Below are 16,968 nucleotides of genomic sequence, written 5' to 3' on the forward strand. Positions count from 1 at the left end.
TGTTTATGCAGGTGCTCATGGGAGTTGTAGGCACGTAAAATTACATTGCAATGTGTTTATTATATCAGATGCCTTCAGAGAAAACTACAATTAAAATATATTGTCATACCACAGAATAAACCACCCGCCAAAGTGGCTAGTGGGACTAAAGTCATTACCCGCCAAAGCCGAATTTTACCTGCATTTGGCGGATGCTAATGTAAAGCCCTGGTGCTAACCACTACACCACCGTGCTGCTACAGTCTCTTGGAGTCTCTGTCAGTAGAAGTCCTATAGTTATATGTTTCAGGAACTACAGTAAGAACCATCCTTTTTAAATTTCAATCTCTAGCACTTTCATGAGAGAGACTTTATTTTGAAGATAGTCTGAGAGGAGAAAAACAGATTAACATATTTAGGTTTTAATTGGCAAAAACTGCTGTTGTAAATTAAACATAAAATTAACAGTAAGGACGCACGGATACATATATTTTTTTCAGACTGAGTACATGTTTTTTGATACACATTGAACTGGTATAGAAATGAGTAATCTATTTGGTGTTAATCATTCAGGGACGTCATGAAACATTATTTAGCTCTCTTTATGTTGACTACTGCTAAGGATAAACTTCTTGTGCTGACTTTTTTTTTGCTTGACATCTTTATGGTGTTTAAACAGTGTGTTTAACAAACAGCACACCTGAGCGTGCAGCGCCGTTACAGTGAGCATACTCATTAGAAATCATGCGCAAGTTGGCATGAAAAAGAATTGTGTCTCAGTGCTTGCAAAAATGAAGCGCTCTTTCTCATGTACAGGTTTGTTTGTTTTTTCTTCTGCACGTTCTCTTAAAGATTAAACACACTGTTGAAACACTATGAAGATGGTTTATTAGGCTACTTGTATTGCAGGAAGATGGTCTAGTTCCTCCTTTTCATATTTTCACAGAGTACAGTTTACAGTCTTCTTTCCTGTTTATCAGTAATTGGGAAATATGTCCAGATTGTTGTTATTTTTTTGTTATCTGTTCATTAGCGTGACAACATGCAGTACTGTGCAAAAGTCTTAGTTTTTAGTACAAACTTTGTTATAGACTTTTATTTGACGACTTCTACATTATGGAACCAGTACAAAAACACTTTAGATTTCCAAACATTAGTTTTCCAGCACAAAATTAAATGTTACAGAAAAATGTTTGGATGTCAGGAAGGAAAGCAGCGCATTATATAACAGACCACTTTTCAGACAAAAATATAAAGACGGCTGCTGGGTTTTGCTGCAAAAATAAGAAGGACGTGCAACAGTCAAAGTGTCCAGAAGAGCTGAAGAACTGTGGCTCATTCTGTAAGACGCTCAGTAAAACCTACAGCTCATTTCCTTATAACACTGTACTAATTTTGCCTGAGGGTGTTTTTTTTTTTTTTTTTAAGCAAAGGGTTGTCACGTCCACTTGTGAGCTTTTTTCTTGCATTACTGCTTACTAATCTTTATGGTATTTTTTTTTAATGTAGAAACATTTCATTTCATTATTTTTGAAGGCATCTTTGCTCTACAGCATTTCACTGCATGTACCTAAGACTTTTGCACACTACTGTATATTAGACTTAAGTCACATAGTATCACGTGATACTGGAAATTGGTATCAGAGCCAAATTTTTAACCAGTAAGTGAGCTATCAGATTGGTACCCGGTACCAGTATCATTATTCATGCATTCCTAACTAACAGTAACTAGTAACCATGTAATCTTTTTGCTAACATGGCAAGCTACGCTCTCTTTTCTTTTTAACTTCAAGAGTTAGAAATAAGAGAGGGTGGCACGGTGGTGTAGTGGTTGCTTCACTGTTGCTTCACACCAAGAAGGTTATGGGTTTGAGCCCAGGGGCCAGAAATGGGAGGGTTGTGGCAGGAAGGGCATCTAGCGTAAAACCATGCTCCAATTAATATGACGTGGATCAATAGGGTCTACATGGACCCTGACCTGGCAACAGTGCTGGACAAGGAGGAAGAAGATGATGAGTTAAAAATAAGAGAGGCTGGTGAGGGAGCCACTGTTTATAGCTGATATAATGTAAATGAGAACATTAAATGTAAACTTTGTCATTGGCAAATTTGCACTTTTGTTCAACACACTGAATTGTTTTCAATTAAGACATGCAGGTTAGGTTAACTGGTGGCTCTAAATTGACCGCAGGTGTGAATGTGAGTGTGAATGGTTGTTCATCTCTGTGTCAACCCTGTGATAACCTGGCGACTTGTCCAGGGTGTACCCCGCCTTTCGCCCGTAGTCAGCTGGGATAGGCTCCAGCTTGCCTGCGACCCTGTAGAACAGGATAAAGCGGCTAGAGATAATGAGAATGAGATGAGATGAGACATGCAGGTTAGGCTAATTGGTGGCTCTAAATTGACTTTAGGTGTGAATGTGAGTGTGAATGGTTGTTCGTCTCTGTGTCAGCCCTGCAATGACCTGGTGACTTGTCCAGGGTGTACCCCGCTTCTCGCCCATAGTCAGCTGGGATAGGCTCCAGCTTGCCTGCGACCCTGTAGAACAGGATAAAGCGGCTACAGATAATCGATGGATGGATGGATGGATGGATGGATGGATGGATGGATGGATGGATGGATACTTTAATCCACCAGACTCATGTACACACATCATGCCATTTTCACTGTTTTTCATGCCTTATTTGCACTGTTCTGTTACCAGCCCATCTGCACATCACTTTGCACTCTGTCTCATTGTCTTTTTTGCATTTCACACTTAATGCTACTTGCTGTTTTACACTTCTGGTTGGGCGCTAACTGCCTTTGGGGCATGTGACCACAAAATGAGATCAGTGTAGCAAAATTTCTTTCCGAAATATAGTGATCTGAAATGAGAGTGCATCAAAAAAATGGCCTACATATAATTTATCTACTTTTTCTGTAAATACATTCCTTAATCGAGAATGAATCCATCACCAAAATATTATACTGTAAAACAACCTATAAATATGACTTAGTAGGTTAAATAAATGTGTACTGTGCATTAATTTCAATTTACACATCACAAAGTTTACAGCTGATTTTTTCCAAACTTGAGTTTCTGTTAAGATGACGACACCTGAAACATTTTCACTAATTTCTCTGGCTTGGCTGCTTCAAATTTAACAATTTGTCACTTATTTAAAAGATAAGTAACTGTAGATTTAGAATATCCAATAAAACAACTTTTCATTTTTTGATCAGCTGGACTCATTTTGGAGTGACACACCCCATTTCATTGACTTTGTATTTGTACCCTGCTCAATAAAGTTGAATGTAATCTTATCTAACTTGCCTGGTGTAAAGGCCCAGTCCCACAATACCGATAACTATAACCATAACTACAACTATAACGATAACTATAAATAAATGGGTCCCCTGCAGTTTATGCCTGTGATGACCTAGTGACTTGTCCAGGGTGTACCCCGCCTCTCGCCCGTAATCAGCTGGGATAGGCTCCAGCTTGCCTGCGACCCTGTAGAACAGGATAAGCGGCTACAGATAATGGATGGATAGGTGGATGGATGCAGTTTATGTGGTTGGTGGTCACACCAGACAGATAACGAGACCTATAGCCCAGGCCTGGCTTTATCGGTATCGGTGAGATTGCTTCTGAAGTGATTTTCCAGGCCTGGACCTGAGCCAATAAAACATAAACAACAAGGTAATTGTTTACATGTGACGTTGTCTGAGCACGTGCTATTTTTCCCGGGCATCTTTGTACATCCTTGTTACGTCATGAAGTCACCGAATACGGATTCATGGAAAATAAAAAATATAATACAAAGCATGTATCTTTTATTCATGGATATTATTTTCCGTGAAATATCAATTGTAAATTAATAAACATATAAATACAGGTAAGATATTTTAATTATAACCTTCGGCAGTCCAAACATTTGTTTTAGACTTCTTAATTTTTTTTTTTATCCGTGATGCATCATCCGTATGAAATCTGTAACCAATCTGTAATATACTGAAACGTTTGTCACCAATCCGTAAACTATTAGCATCCGTGCTGCATCAGGGTGGCACGGTGGTGTAGTGGTTAGCGCTGTCGCCTCACAGCAAGAAGGTTCTGGGTTCAAGCCCAGTGGCCGACGGGGGCCTTCCTGTGTGGAGTTTGCATGTTCTCCCCGTATCTGCGTGGGCTTCCTTTGGGTGCTCCGGTTTCCCCCACAATCCAAAGACATGCAGGTTAGGCTAATTGGTGGCTCTAAATTGTGAGTGTGAATGGTTGTTTGTCTCTATGTGTCAGTCCTGCGATGATCTGGCGACTTGTCCAGGGTGTACCCCACCCATAGTCAGCTGGGATAGGCTCCAGCTTGCCTGCGACCCTGCACAGGATAAGTGGTTATGGATAACGAATGGAATGGATGGATGGTGATGCATCCGTATTAAAATCCATAACCACTCTGTATTTTGTATCCTTTTTTAAAATTATATTTCCGTAATCCGTGACCTATCTGTATTTTGTCAACCACCGGCGTGTGTGCATGGATTGTTTTGAAATCCAAGCTGTACAGTATGACTCAGAATAATGTGCTACAACTTGGAAAAAACTTCCATGACTATTTTTAAATTGCATGTATTTATTTCCCTGAGTGGCAGGACCAACCAATATTATAGTCAGGATTATATTTGTTGTGTGACTACTCCAGACTGGAACTAAATTCAGGCAGAGGTATAGTTGGAGTTGGAGTTATTATCCCCCGCCCAAACAAAGTTTGGTGGGGGATATAGAAACGGGTTCCGTCTATCTGTCCGTCTGGTCACGTTTTCATTTCTGGGCTATATCTTTAACCTTCATCCTACCAAGTGGGGTCCATCTGGACCCCGCACCTATATGTTTGTTTGCCATTTTAAAAATGTGACATACTGCCTCACCATTTTATGAATTTGTCGGAATTTATGTCTTAATTAAAACACTAAAGCACCGGAAGATCAGCTTTTTGCATTGTGAAGGTATAATTAATTTGTTACTGGGGTCCAACCGGACCCCAGAGTAAAGTTTATCTGTCTTTCATTTTATAATTGAATAGCACACTGAAAGTTAACTTCTTTTATTTCTTTTATGTTCCATAATGAAACTACCAAGGCATTCCTTCTTGGGGTCCGTGTGGACCCCACTGCTGCAATAAGCACAGGCTGCAAAACAAAAGCCCTAAATTATTTTACAATTACTTTTTTGTTTTAAATTCTGTAAGAAAAGACCTAAGTTGTAATCCAGAATGTTTTACAGCTGCATGAGCTGCAAAAATCATGTATATAATGCCAATTTTTTTTGTGGCGCTATAATTTGCTACATGTATGCTAGTTATTGCAATATTATTGCAATGTTATTGCATTTATAATACATCATTGATATTCAGCCATAGTGGATTTTGTTCTTCAATAAAGTTATGTCTGTTTGCTGCATTGAATTGGTTCTTACTGCATTGATTTCAAGGTATTCCCTCCTGGGGTCCATATGGACCCCGCCTGGTAGTTTGTGTATGTAAAATTGGCTGGTAGGATGAAGGTTAAGTGTGTTCTTTATGCCTTGGGCCCTTTAGTGTATTGCTGTTATTAATACAAGATGTTCTGAACAAAACTTATCTGGTGATTTTGTCTTTAGAAGCTTTAATTTTAAAGAAAAGTATTGGGGTCCAAACGGACCCCACATGGTAAGATTAAGGTGTAAAATAGCATGGTAGGATGAGGGTTAAAACTACTGAAGATACCATCATGAAACTTTGTATACATATCAAGCAACATGTGAACTGGTGCATTTTGCTATTATGGATTTTTTAAAAAACATTTTTTTTAATTTTTACATAAAAAATAGATTTTGACTTAGTTTCTAAGAGCAATGTTCATTTCCGGAGCATATATCCAAAACTATTCAGGATACAGATTTGAAACTTGGTGTACATGTTAACAAGGTGATGTCGATGTGCCTTTTCATACTAAGAAATTTTAATTTTTCATGTTTCCATGGAAACAATTTCAGACTTAGTCTCTCAGGTTAGTATTAGGGGTAGGTTTTGTTTCCGGAGCAGAACTTGAAAACTATGAGTGGTACGGTCTTGAAAGTTGGTATATGTGTTGATTAAGTAATGTATTTGTGCCTTTTGATACTAAGAAATGTAAGAAATGTTCATTTTTAGCTCACCTGGACCAAAGGTCCGGTGGGTTTATGCCATGGGATGCTGAGGTCAGTGTAAAGAGGTAGGGTTGGTTTTTTGCAGCAGAACTTGAAAAATGTGGCAAATAATATCTTGAAACTTGGTATATAGTTGGTATATAGGGCGGGGGATATAGATGACTCTGTCTTCTTGTAGTTATAGTTATCGGTGTTGTGGGACCGGGCCCTTAGAGGAATAAAGCACTTTGTGACATGATGTTGTAGGAGATATTGTTTTATTTTTTATGTAATATCATGGTTTACTTTGTTAGGAAAGTAACAAAGAAGTGACAAAGATTTTTCAGAAGTGACATTCTGTGTGATCTTGATAATGGTAATCCAGTCACACACACAAAGTGTTGTCACTGATCCACTCACTTCCTGTTGTCACAGCTGTGTTTCTTAGGTACTTCCTCAGACCAATTTAATGTTGTAACATGTACATTTTTACTGATCCTTCACCTGAAGAACTTTGTTTTAGTTTCTGATCATTGATAACATATTGATCCACTAATACTTGATCAATAGACTGGAAGAGCGGAATGCCGGTGCCCATGGACGTCGCCATCGCCTACTTGGTCCAGGGGAGCTTCTACGGCCATTCCATCTATGCCACCATATACATGGATGCATGGAGGAAAGACTCTAGCGTCATGCTATTGCATCACTTCATCACTCTGGCGCTGATTGCATTCTCCTACGCCTTCAGGTCAGGAGACTTAACATGGAGGAGACAGAGAGCACAATTCAGTGGTCTGTGTCTTTTTATAGAAAAACAGTATGTTGGTGACAGTAACTCCACTTCAGTACACCATTGGCTTATCGTTTCTATTGTTATTCTGTTACGGGATGTCCTTTTTTTATATTTTAGGCTTCTGTTATTAATTAGAGATCTTTTTGTTCCATTGATAAACATGCAAAATTTTGCACTCAGATGACTCTCAGAGTCTGGAGAGTTACAGTGTCTTGCAAAAGTTTTCATCCCCCTTGGTGTTTGTCCTGTTTTGTCGCATTACAAGCTGGAATTAAAATGGATTTTTGGAGGGTTAGCACTATTTAATTTACATAATATGTCTACCACTTTAAAGGTGAAAAATGTTGTTTTATTGTGACACAAACAATAATTAAGATGAAAAAACAGAAATCTAGAGTGTGCATAAGTATTCACCCCCTTTCGTATGAAAGCCCTACTGTAAATGAGAGCTGGTCCAACCAATTCACTTCATAAGGTCACATAATTAGTTGATTAAGATCCACCTGTGTGCAATCAAAGTGTCACATGATCTGTCACATGATGTCTGTATAAATCAGCCTGTTCTGGAAAGACCCTGACTCTGCAACACTACTAAGCAAGCAACATGAAAACCAAGGAGCCTCCAAACAGGTCAGAGACAAAGTTGTGGAGAAGTATAGATCAGGGTTGGGTTATAAAAAATATCCCAAGCTTTGAATATGCCAGGGAGCACCATTAAATCCATTATAGCAAAATGGAAAGAATATGGCACCACTATAAACCTGACAAGAGAAGGCCACCCACCAAAACTCACAGACCAGGCAAGGAGGGCATTAATCAGAGAAAGCAACAAAGACACCAAAGATAACACTGAAGGAGCTTCAAAGATCCACAGTGGAGATGGGAGTATCTGTCCATAGGACCACTTTAAGCTGTACACTCCACAGAGTGGGGCTTTATGGAAGAGTGGCCAGAAAAAAAGCCATTGCTTAAGAAAACATGTTTGGAGTTTGCCCAGCAGCATTTGGCAGACTCCCCAAATATATGGAAGAAGATTCTCTGGTCAGATGAGACTAAAATTTATCTTTTTGGCCATCATGGGAAACACCATGTGTGGTGCAAACTCCAACACTTCCCATCACCCTGAGAACACCATTCCTACAGTGAAGCATGGGGGTAGGTCCAGGCCAAATGACCAGATGGTAGTTGCAGCACCAGATTCATTTTCTTTGTGAGAGCTTATGGTAATAGATACTGGTGAAATATGAACTGATATTCTGTGTATTTAATGAACTCGGTCATTTTGAAAATTACTGAAATTAGACCAGAATGTACCCCCTAAATCCTCGTCAGGTATTTTTGGGGTTTTAAATGCATTTTTCTCAGCTTCTAGGCTACACAGAGATTTGAAATTTGGTAAATTAACACTATATGTTGCTAATCTGGAAAGAAAACATAGAGCCTTCTAGCTAGAAAATCCTGGCCATAGGTACTTCCTAAAAATGCTAAAAATTAAGCAAAAATGCACTCACGAGTGGGGTTTAGGGCCCTAAAAATACTAGAAAACAAATGTATTTATCTGCTATCACTACCTGGTCTTATTATAAACCAGATTGCCTGGTCACTTATATAATGGGAGCTCTCTAGATAGAGTATTTACATAAATATGGCAGATTCTTGTAACAAATGAATACATTTATTTTCTAGTAATTTTAGGGCCCTAAACCCCACTCACAAGTGTGTTTTTCTTAATTTTTAGCATTTTAGGAAGTACCTATGGCCAGGATTTTCCAGATAGATGGCTCTATGTTTTCCTACCAGATTAGCAACATGTAGAGAGTTAATTTACCATATTTCAAACCTCTGTGTAGCCTAGAAGCTGAGAAAAATGCATTTAAAATCCCTTGTGAGGGTTTAGGGGGTACATTCTAGTCTAATTTAGTAATTTTTCAAAATGGTATAAATAAATAAAAAAAAAACTCTGGGTCTAGAAAGCTGAAATTTTAAAAACTAATTTAGATTTACATATATTTGTATCAGTAACTTCCACCATTTAAAATAAAAATATTGCTGCAACCAGTTTTCTATATATTGGGTATTTTTGGCTTGGACTTATCCATGGTGGTGGCAGTATCATGCTGTGGGGATGTTTTTCATCTGCAGGGACAGGAAAGCTGGTCAGGACTGAAGGAAAGCTGGATGGAACTAAATACAGGGCAATTTTGGAGGAAAACTTGAGTCAGTCAGAGGTTTGAGACTGGGATGAAGGTTCACGTTCCAGCAGGACAATGACCCTAAACATACTGCTAAAGCTACACTGGAGTGGTTTAAAGGGAAACACTTAAATGTCTTGGAATGGCCTAATCAAAGCCCAGACCTCAATCCAGTTGAGAATCTGTGGTATAACTTGAAGATTGCTGGACACCAACACAACCCATGTAACTTGAAGGAGTTGGAGCAGTTTTGCCTTGAGGAATGGGCAAAAATCCCACTGGCTAGATGTGCTAAGCTAATAGAGACATACCCCAAGAGACTTGCAGCTGTAATTGCAGCAAAAGGTGGCTCTACAAAGTATTGACTTTGGGGGGGGGGGGGGCGAATACCTATGCACACTCCAGATTTCTGTGGGTTTTTTTTTCATCTTAATTATTGTTGTTTGTGTCACAATAAAACAACAATTTGCACCTTTTAAGTGGTAGGCATGTTGTGTAAATCAAATGGTGCTAACCCCCCAAAAATCCATTTTAATTCCAGCTTGTAATGCGACAAAACAGGACAAACACCAAGGGGGACGAATACTTTTGTAAGGCACTGTACATTATAGATTTAAGTTTACTTATATTGGTGTGTTTTATATGTCCTTCATAAAGGTATCACAATATCGGGCTCCTCGTGCTGTTCCTCCATGACATCAACGACATTCTGCTGGAGTTCACAAAACTCAACGTCTACTTCAAGACCCGTGGAGGAAAAAACTATGTGATCAATGATATCCTGTCCAGCTTGGGCTTTCTGGGCTTTGGCATCACATGGTGAGTCCTGTACCGTACATGAAACACTCACACACGGAGTATAACAAGACAGAGTATAACAGATGGGTTTAAGTAAACATTTGTGACATTTTGATTAGTGTGTCAAACTCAATGAAATGTCCTCTAAAATGAGGATGTGTGCTTACAGCTTCCAAATACACCACTGCAGGGGCGGTGCAAGGGCAGGGGTGACCAAACTATGGCTATTTGCAGCCTGTGGCCATTTTAAAATCGGGCCAAAATAAAATTGTCCCACTTTACTTTCTTCACATGCAGGCAGAGGTGGAAAAGAGAATCAAAAACATGATCTGTGTTTAGGTGGTGCAGTGGTTAGCACTGTGGCCTCACAACAAGAAGGTTCTGGGTTTGAACCTCACGGCCGATTGGGGCCTTTCTGTGTGGAGTTTGCATGTTCTCCCCATGCCTGCATCAGATTCCTCCCACAGGCCAAAGACATGCGTATTAGGCGACTCTAAACTGCCCACAGGTGTGAATGGCTGTGCGATAGATTGGCGACCTGCCCAGGGTGTACCCTATCTCTCACCTGAAGACAGCTAGGATTGGCTCCAGCTTCCCCTGTGATCTATAAGCGGTATAGATAATGGTTTGATGGATCTGTGTTTAACACATAACTATTGAAAACAATAAGAAATGAGCAAAAGACACAGCAACAACAGCAAAAGATACAACATATGAAAAACTGGATGACATTTTAATTCCTCAGTGTTGAAGATCAAAGCTGGTGCATTTAAATAATTGCACTTTGACCTTTGACAAAGATTGGACTTTGTCTTTGAATAATCATGAAAACATATATTATAAAATGCAATACTTTTTTTATAGTAAAATATTGAATGATGTGATGGTGTGATGGAGTTACTGTTACCACCCTGAAGCTGATTATTTTTCAATAACCGCATGTTCCATAATGTTTTATTCTCCTTAAACCACAGAAAATTGGCAGCCTTTACAATATAATTCACATAGAACAGTACCTCATGGGTTTTTTCCATTTATAGTCTCTCTCGCTCTTGAAGTTAATTTGACAAATAAAAACGTAGCTTGTCACACTGCAGAGAAACCACAAAGCGTAAACTCCTCTGTCCTGAAGGTGTCAGGAAACTTGGTTACATCTTTATCTCTGACTGACACTGATAATTAATCAATACCTTCTGACCAATCAGAATCCAGAACTCAGCAACTCTGGGGTGTAAAAGTGCATAAACGACACAACTCTCTAAGATTGGTTGAATGTAATTTCAAATCGAAGACAAATGAATACTTAAGGAGTTTAACTGCGAAAATTAAATTGTGAATCCCGTGTACATCGTTATCGTTGCTGTTAAGCATTGCTTCAGTTTAAAGGTCTTTAGACATACAGCGCGACGTGAATAAACGATGCAAAAGTGCGAAAAAATTGCTGATGTATTTAACACATCATTAATATTCACATTAAACGCGACATGATTATGTGAGCATTCCACAAAAACAATTATTCTTTTACACAAAAAAAGGAGGGGGTGGGGGTTGGGTACATCCTATCCTGAGAAGTAGGCGAAAATGTGTGGAATTTCCCTGTTTGGTTCAGAAGTTGCTGAGACTGATGGAAAGCTTCACCACATCACAAAGTAAGCTACAGACCACGGAATGTACCCCCACCATTTTCATTGCCGAGCTCCTCTCCTATTTTTTTTTCCAGACACTGTCTTTAAAGTCATTATCTTTATAAGTGATGTTTCCCTTGTCATACAGCGCTAGGTTTTATACACAAAGGTGCCGTTCGACTGCTGTTAAATGCCTACTGAGGATTCAGACAGGCTACGTACTGCTTTTTGTTATCAATGAACATCTGGTCTTTGATGTGAAAATGTTCATTTACAGGATAGTCATTCAAGAAAATATACTTTCATGACAAATTGTGCTGTATGTGTAAAGAGCTTTACTCTCATCTTTCTGACTTTGGTTTTCTCCAGTTTGCACTCATTTTCTCTTTCCTACCTCCTGCTGAGTTGCTGGTCCTTCACGTAACCCTGTTCTTATCTCCTCCTTAGGTTCTGCTTCCGACTGTACTGGTTCCCCCTCAAAGTGCTGTACGCCTCCTTCATCACAAGCCTGCAATCCGTCCCCAGCATCCCCTTTTACTTTTTCTTTAATGCTCTGCTGTTTGCACTGCTGCTCATGAACATCTACTGGTTCCTGGTAAGACACCGGCTCTGAAAATAACACTGGACAAACATTCACATTTCTACAGAATTTTATAGATTGTGTAATTCACAATGCCTTGAAGATGCAGGTCATGTGAAAGCACCTGATCATTAATGCAAAACACAAACCCAAATTTTGGACTGTAAATAATGAAAAAACAAGATATATTAACACACACACACACACACACACACACACTAATGCTTTCCTTTGCTTAAATTTCTCCACCAACAAATCATAATCACATATAGTGTCTTGCAAAAGTATTTATCCTCCTTGGTGTTTGTCCTGTTTTGTCGCATTACAAGCTGTGTAATTGTAAGTTGTGAAGAAATATGGATCAGGGCTGGGTTATAAAAAATATCCCAAACTTTGAATATCCCAGGGAGCACCATTAAATCCATTATAGCAAAATGGAAAGAATATGGCACCACTACAAACCTGACAAGAGAAGGCTGCCCACCAAAACTCACAGACCGGGCAAGGAGGGCATTAATCAGAGATGCAACAAAGACTTCAAAGATCCACAGCAGAGATGGGAGTATCTGTCCATAGGACCACTTTAAGCCATACGCTCCACAGAGCAGGGCTTTATGGAAGAGTGGCCAGAAAAAAGCAATTGCTTAAGAAAACATGTTTGGAGTTTGCCCAACAGCATGTGGCAGACTCCCCAAATACATGGAAGATTCTCTGGTCAAATGAGACTAAAATTTAACTTTTTGGCCATCATGGAAAATGCCATGTATGGCGCAAACCCAACACCCTGAGAACACAGATTCCTACAGTGAAGCATGGTGTGGCAGCATCATGCTGTGGGGATGTTTTTCATCTGCAGGGACAGGAAAGCTGGTCAGGGCTGAAGGAAAGATGGATGGCACTAAATACAGGGCAATTCTGGAGGAAAAACCGTTTCAGTCAGCCAGAGGTTTGAGACTGGGACGAAGGTTCATGCTCCAGCAGGACAATGACCCTAAACATACTGCTAAAGCTACACTGGAGTGGTTTAAAGGGAAACATTTAAATGTCTTGGAATGGCCTAATCAAAGCCCAGACCTCAATCCAATTGAGAATCTGTGGCATAACTTGAAGATTGCTGGACACCAACGCAACCCATCTGACTTGAAGGAGTTGGAGCAGTTTTGCCTTGAGGAATGGGCGAAAATCCCAGTGGCTAGATGTGCTAAGCTAATAGAGACATACCCCAAGAGACTTGCAGCTGTAATTGCAGCAAAAGGTGGCTCTATAAAGTATTGACTTTGGGGGGGTGAATACCTATGCACACTCCACATTTCTGTTTGGGTTTTTTTTGGTCTTAATTATTGTGTGTCACAATAAAACAACAATTTTCACCTTTAAAGTGGTAGGCATGTTGTGTAAATCAAATGGTGCTAACCCCCTAAAAATCCATTTTAATTTCAGCTTGTAATGCGACAAAACAGGACAAACATCAAGGGGGATGAAAACTTTTGCAAGGCACTGTATATCAGAGAAGAGTCAGGTGTGTAACTAGCAGTATGCATGATCAGAGCAGACATCAGCATGATGTTTGGTTGGCTTCCACAAACAATATGGTGTAATTGCCGGGTGTCCAGCATGTCAGCTGGGTGAACTCCATGGACAGAGATGCTACGCCTCCAAGCCTGTAACTGGTCATTAGAGAGGTGTGCCCAAGTGATTCATTACAGCATGGCTGGCTGAGGATTAGCAGTCTTCTTCCTGTAGTTATGGAAAGTGTGCTGAGGCCTTTTTCTCACCTCGCTAATTAGTTATTTGTTGGATAAAATGCCATTACGTTTTGACATGTTTTGAACAGTAGGGTGAATTTATTGTTTTTATTATTATTTAGTCATCATGCCCTCTCCATCATGAAAAAAAGGTTGTTAATGACCATTTTTCAACCTAAACATTTTTCATGTTGCTCAATAACTAACACTGCATTTCCAAATAAGTGAAGTTTGTTCTTCTTCACTTGAGAAGATTGTAAAGTAAACTAAATGGTATGGATTGGGCAATCGTAATAGCCTGAAAAACAAGTAAAAGAAACAAATGGGACTTAATAGGAAGGTTTGTAAATACATACAGTACGTATATAAGTACATAGTAATGAGTGTGTCCAAACTTTTGACTAGTACTATATGAATGACCTTAAAAGTGAAATTTAAAAAAATGCTTAAATACACTAGATACACTAAAGTTACGAGTTTAGAGAGGTCAGCTGTTATATTATATGATGCCTGAGGTAAAAAAAAAAAAAACCTAAACTAAAAGAAACCACCAGATACCAGTTCAGAAGAGTGTCAACCATAAACCTAAAATAAATATGCAGTGTTAGTTCTCTTATAAACCACCTAATTTTTAAATGCACTTTAGTTTAATTAGAAGTTGTATGTAACATTTTTATTATTGTTAGTAGTAGTAGTAATTACCTGTAACATTTTACATTTCAGTATTACATATGATATTAGAAAGCTTTAGCTTTATATTATTCTATTCTTCTGTAATTTTTGTTTGTTTATATTGTAATATAGGCTATGTGATTTTTATCTTATGCAATAAAGACGTACGAATAAATTAAAAGATAAACAAGATTTGGAGAGCTACACTTCAAGGATAACTATTTTCCAAAATAATTTACTGTCGTTTTTCATTTTATAATTGCATTGATCCACGGGCGCAGATAGAGGGTGGGACGGGTGGGATTCGTCCCACCCAGATTTAAATTCACCTCGTTCAGTCCCCCCCACTTATAGGGAGGAAAAAACGTCTATGCTGTCTTTCTTTGCATAAGGCAAACCTCACGGAAAAATCAAAAGACTAATTACCATTCGGTTTATTGAGGTGCACAGCAGTACATACATAGTTGCAACAACTCACATAAAACAAAGACTGATATTCGGTTGGTTGAGCTGCGCAGACTGCACAGGTTGTGAGCTCGAGCTTGGTTGCTATGGTTACCCACAACAAGTTTGACAGGCATATCAGGGACAGCTCCTAGTTCAGGACCCCAACACGGCATGATGAAGGGTGCCAAACCGAAAAGGCAGAAAATGATTGCATCGTTTTTTCAAAAAACAACGACTGTAAGTAAACTGTGCCTTACTTTATCATATCACCTTGCAATTTTTTGATAGTCTGTTCAAAGTAATGTCGTAGTGAAGGTAAAATCGTACGGCGTAGAGAAGCCTTTCTGGTAGCCTCCTTCTTTCGGTGGTAGCCTGTAGATACGGTGCTCAGAAGGCAGTTTTAATGTTTAATCTGGCGTTCCCTGCCATAATTTCAGCAAGCATATTGTTTCATAAGGAAACTTTGCGAAGAGTTGTTGACTGACTGCCGCTCACGCAACACACAGGCATAGTTAGAAAGTCAACACATGTTGACAACACATGTTGGGGGGTTGGTTTGCTGGCAGCTTTGTCCCCCCCAGTTCAAAAAACGTATCTGTGCCCCTGCATTGATCCCAGTGATAGTCTGGCAACCTGTTCAGGGTGTACCTTGCATGTCACCTGAAGTCAGCTGGGATTGGCTCCACCTCACTGCAACCTTCACTGAATAAGCAGCTTAGACAATGAATGAATGAATTGCATTGATCATACTTTTATCAGAAACAGGGTCAAGGAAGTTGTTGTGTACATTTAATTTCCGTTCCTGAAGTTTTAAGGTCACATGACAATCATTAAAATACAAACGCTTGAATTTGTGTAAACCCGAGGAATTTCTCAGCACTCAGCTGAACTGATAAAACTCCTGAGAAAAAGAGTGATACTGTCGGAGGCGCAGGCAGCAGATGGATGTAAACGGAAGAGGGAGAGTTTATTCAGCAAACTGGCAAATAAATCCAAACCGTGATCCACGAACACTGAGCAATACTTCACAATGAGTTGAATAACTCAGTCCTTTAGTAGTAAGAGGTGATTGGTTGGAAATGTGGAACAGGTGTAGCGCTGATCAGAATTCTGGCAAGGGGGCAGTGCGGTGCTTGTTGGGGATTGTAGTCCACGGCAGCCATGTTTGAAGGCTGCTGTGAACTTTGGGCTTTGGCGTCTTGAGAGTGCGCTGACGTGACGGGTACAATGTCTTCAAGATTAAAAACAATCCCAGTCATGTTAACTAACTACTCAGAGAGTTTACTGACCTGAATGAGAGGAAATCTTTATATACACATGATAAGATAAAGCTTGAATTATAGACTTGTTTATTATTGATGCATCAATGCAGGACACATGATTCCAATGACTAAGTCACTTTGATTCCGTCAGCCTCACTGAGCTTTCCCTCAACACTCAGTTGTTTTTTTTTTTTTAATGAAATGTTCCTGTGGTGAGGAGAGGGATGAGAGAGCTCACTCGCTAAACTCAACCCCACTTGTGTGTGCTGTGTAGTTCATCGTGCAGATGGTGCTGAAGGTACTGACTGGGCATTTGAAGGGCATCAGTGATGTCCGTGAGTATGAAGAAAATGAGGACCAGGAATCAGTCAAGGCCAGGAGGCATGACTCAGGAAATCGGCGCACTGGAGAAGGGTGAGTGGGGGGGGAAAACGATTTCTCAGTAATTTTGTTTCGGGAGATGTGTGGGTGAGCTGGAGTTTGGTTGTGGATGTTTTTTGCTCAGTTCTCAGAATGACTGAGCATGTGATTAGTGCTTTATTATCTGAATCAAGTGTACACTAAGCTGGAATAGCACACAGATCTGGACTAAAGGGAACGTTCTGCAGGTCTTTTTCCACTAACGTGCTAGTACAAAATGTGAAATGACGCTTGTTGCGACACTTGTTTGGGGCGTTGTCATAACTCGAGTTATTTTCAAGGCCATGGAACTGATAGTAGGAGCCAC

General features: G+C 39.6%; 1 protein-coding gene across 3 annotated transcripts in view; it reads left to right on the plus strand.

Annotated features, from left to right (window-relative positions):
• The window catches only part of cers1 (ceramide synthase 1), a 52,584-nt gene that overhangs the window by 32,875 nt on the left and 2,741 nt on the right, over window positions 1–16,968 (plus strand). For all 3 annotated transcript variants that reach the window (XM_060941181.1, XM_060941182.1, XM_060941183.1), the window contains 4 exons: window positions 6,695–6,875; window positions 9,770–9,931; window positions 11,983–12,130; window positions 16,516–16,655. In XM_060941181.1, the coding sequence (XP_060797164.1) occupies window positions 6,695–6,875; window positions 9,770–9,931; window positions 11,983–12,130; window positions 16,516–16,655 (631 nt within the window). The remainder of the gene's footprint in view (window positions 1–6,694; window positions 6,876–9,769; window positions 9,932–11,982; window positions 12,131–16,515; window positions 16,656–16,968) is intronic.

Source organism: Neoarius graeffei, chromosome 15 (genome assembly GCF_027579695.1).
Source record: "Neoarius graeffei isolate fNeoGra1 chromosome 15, fNeoGra1.pri, whole genome shotgun sequence".
In the NCBI taxonomy this organism is placed as follows: Eukaryota; Metazoa; Chordata; class Actinopteri; order Siluriformes; family Ariidae; genus Neoarius; species Neoarius graeffei.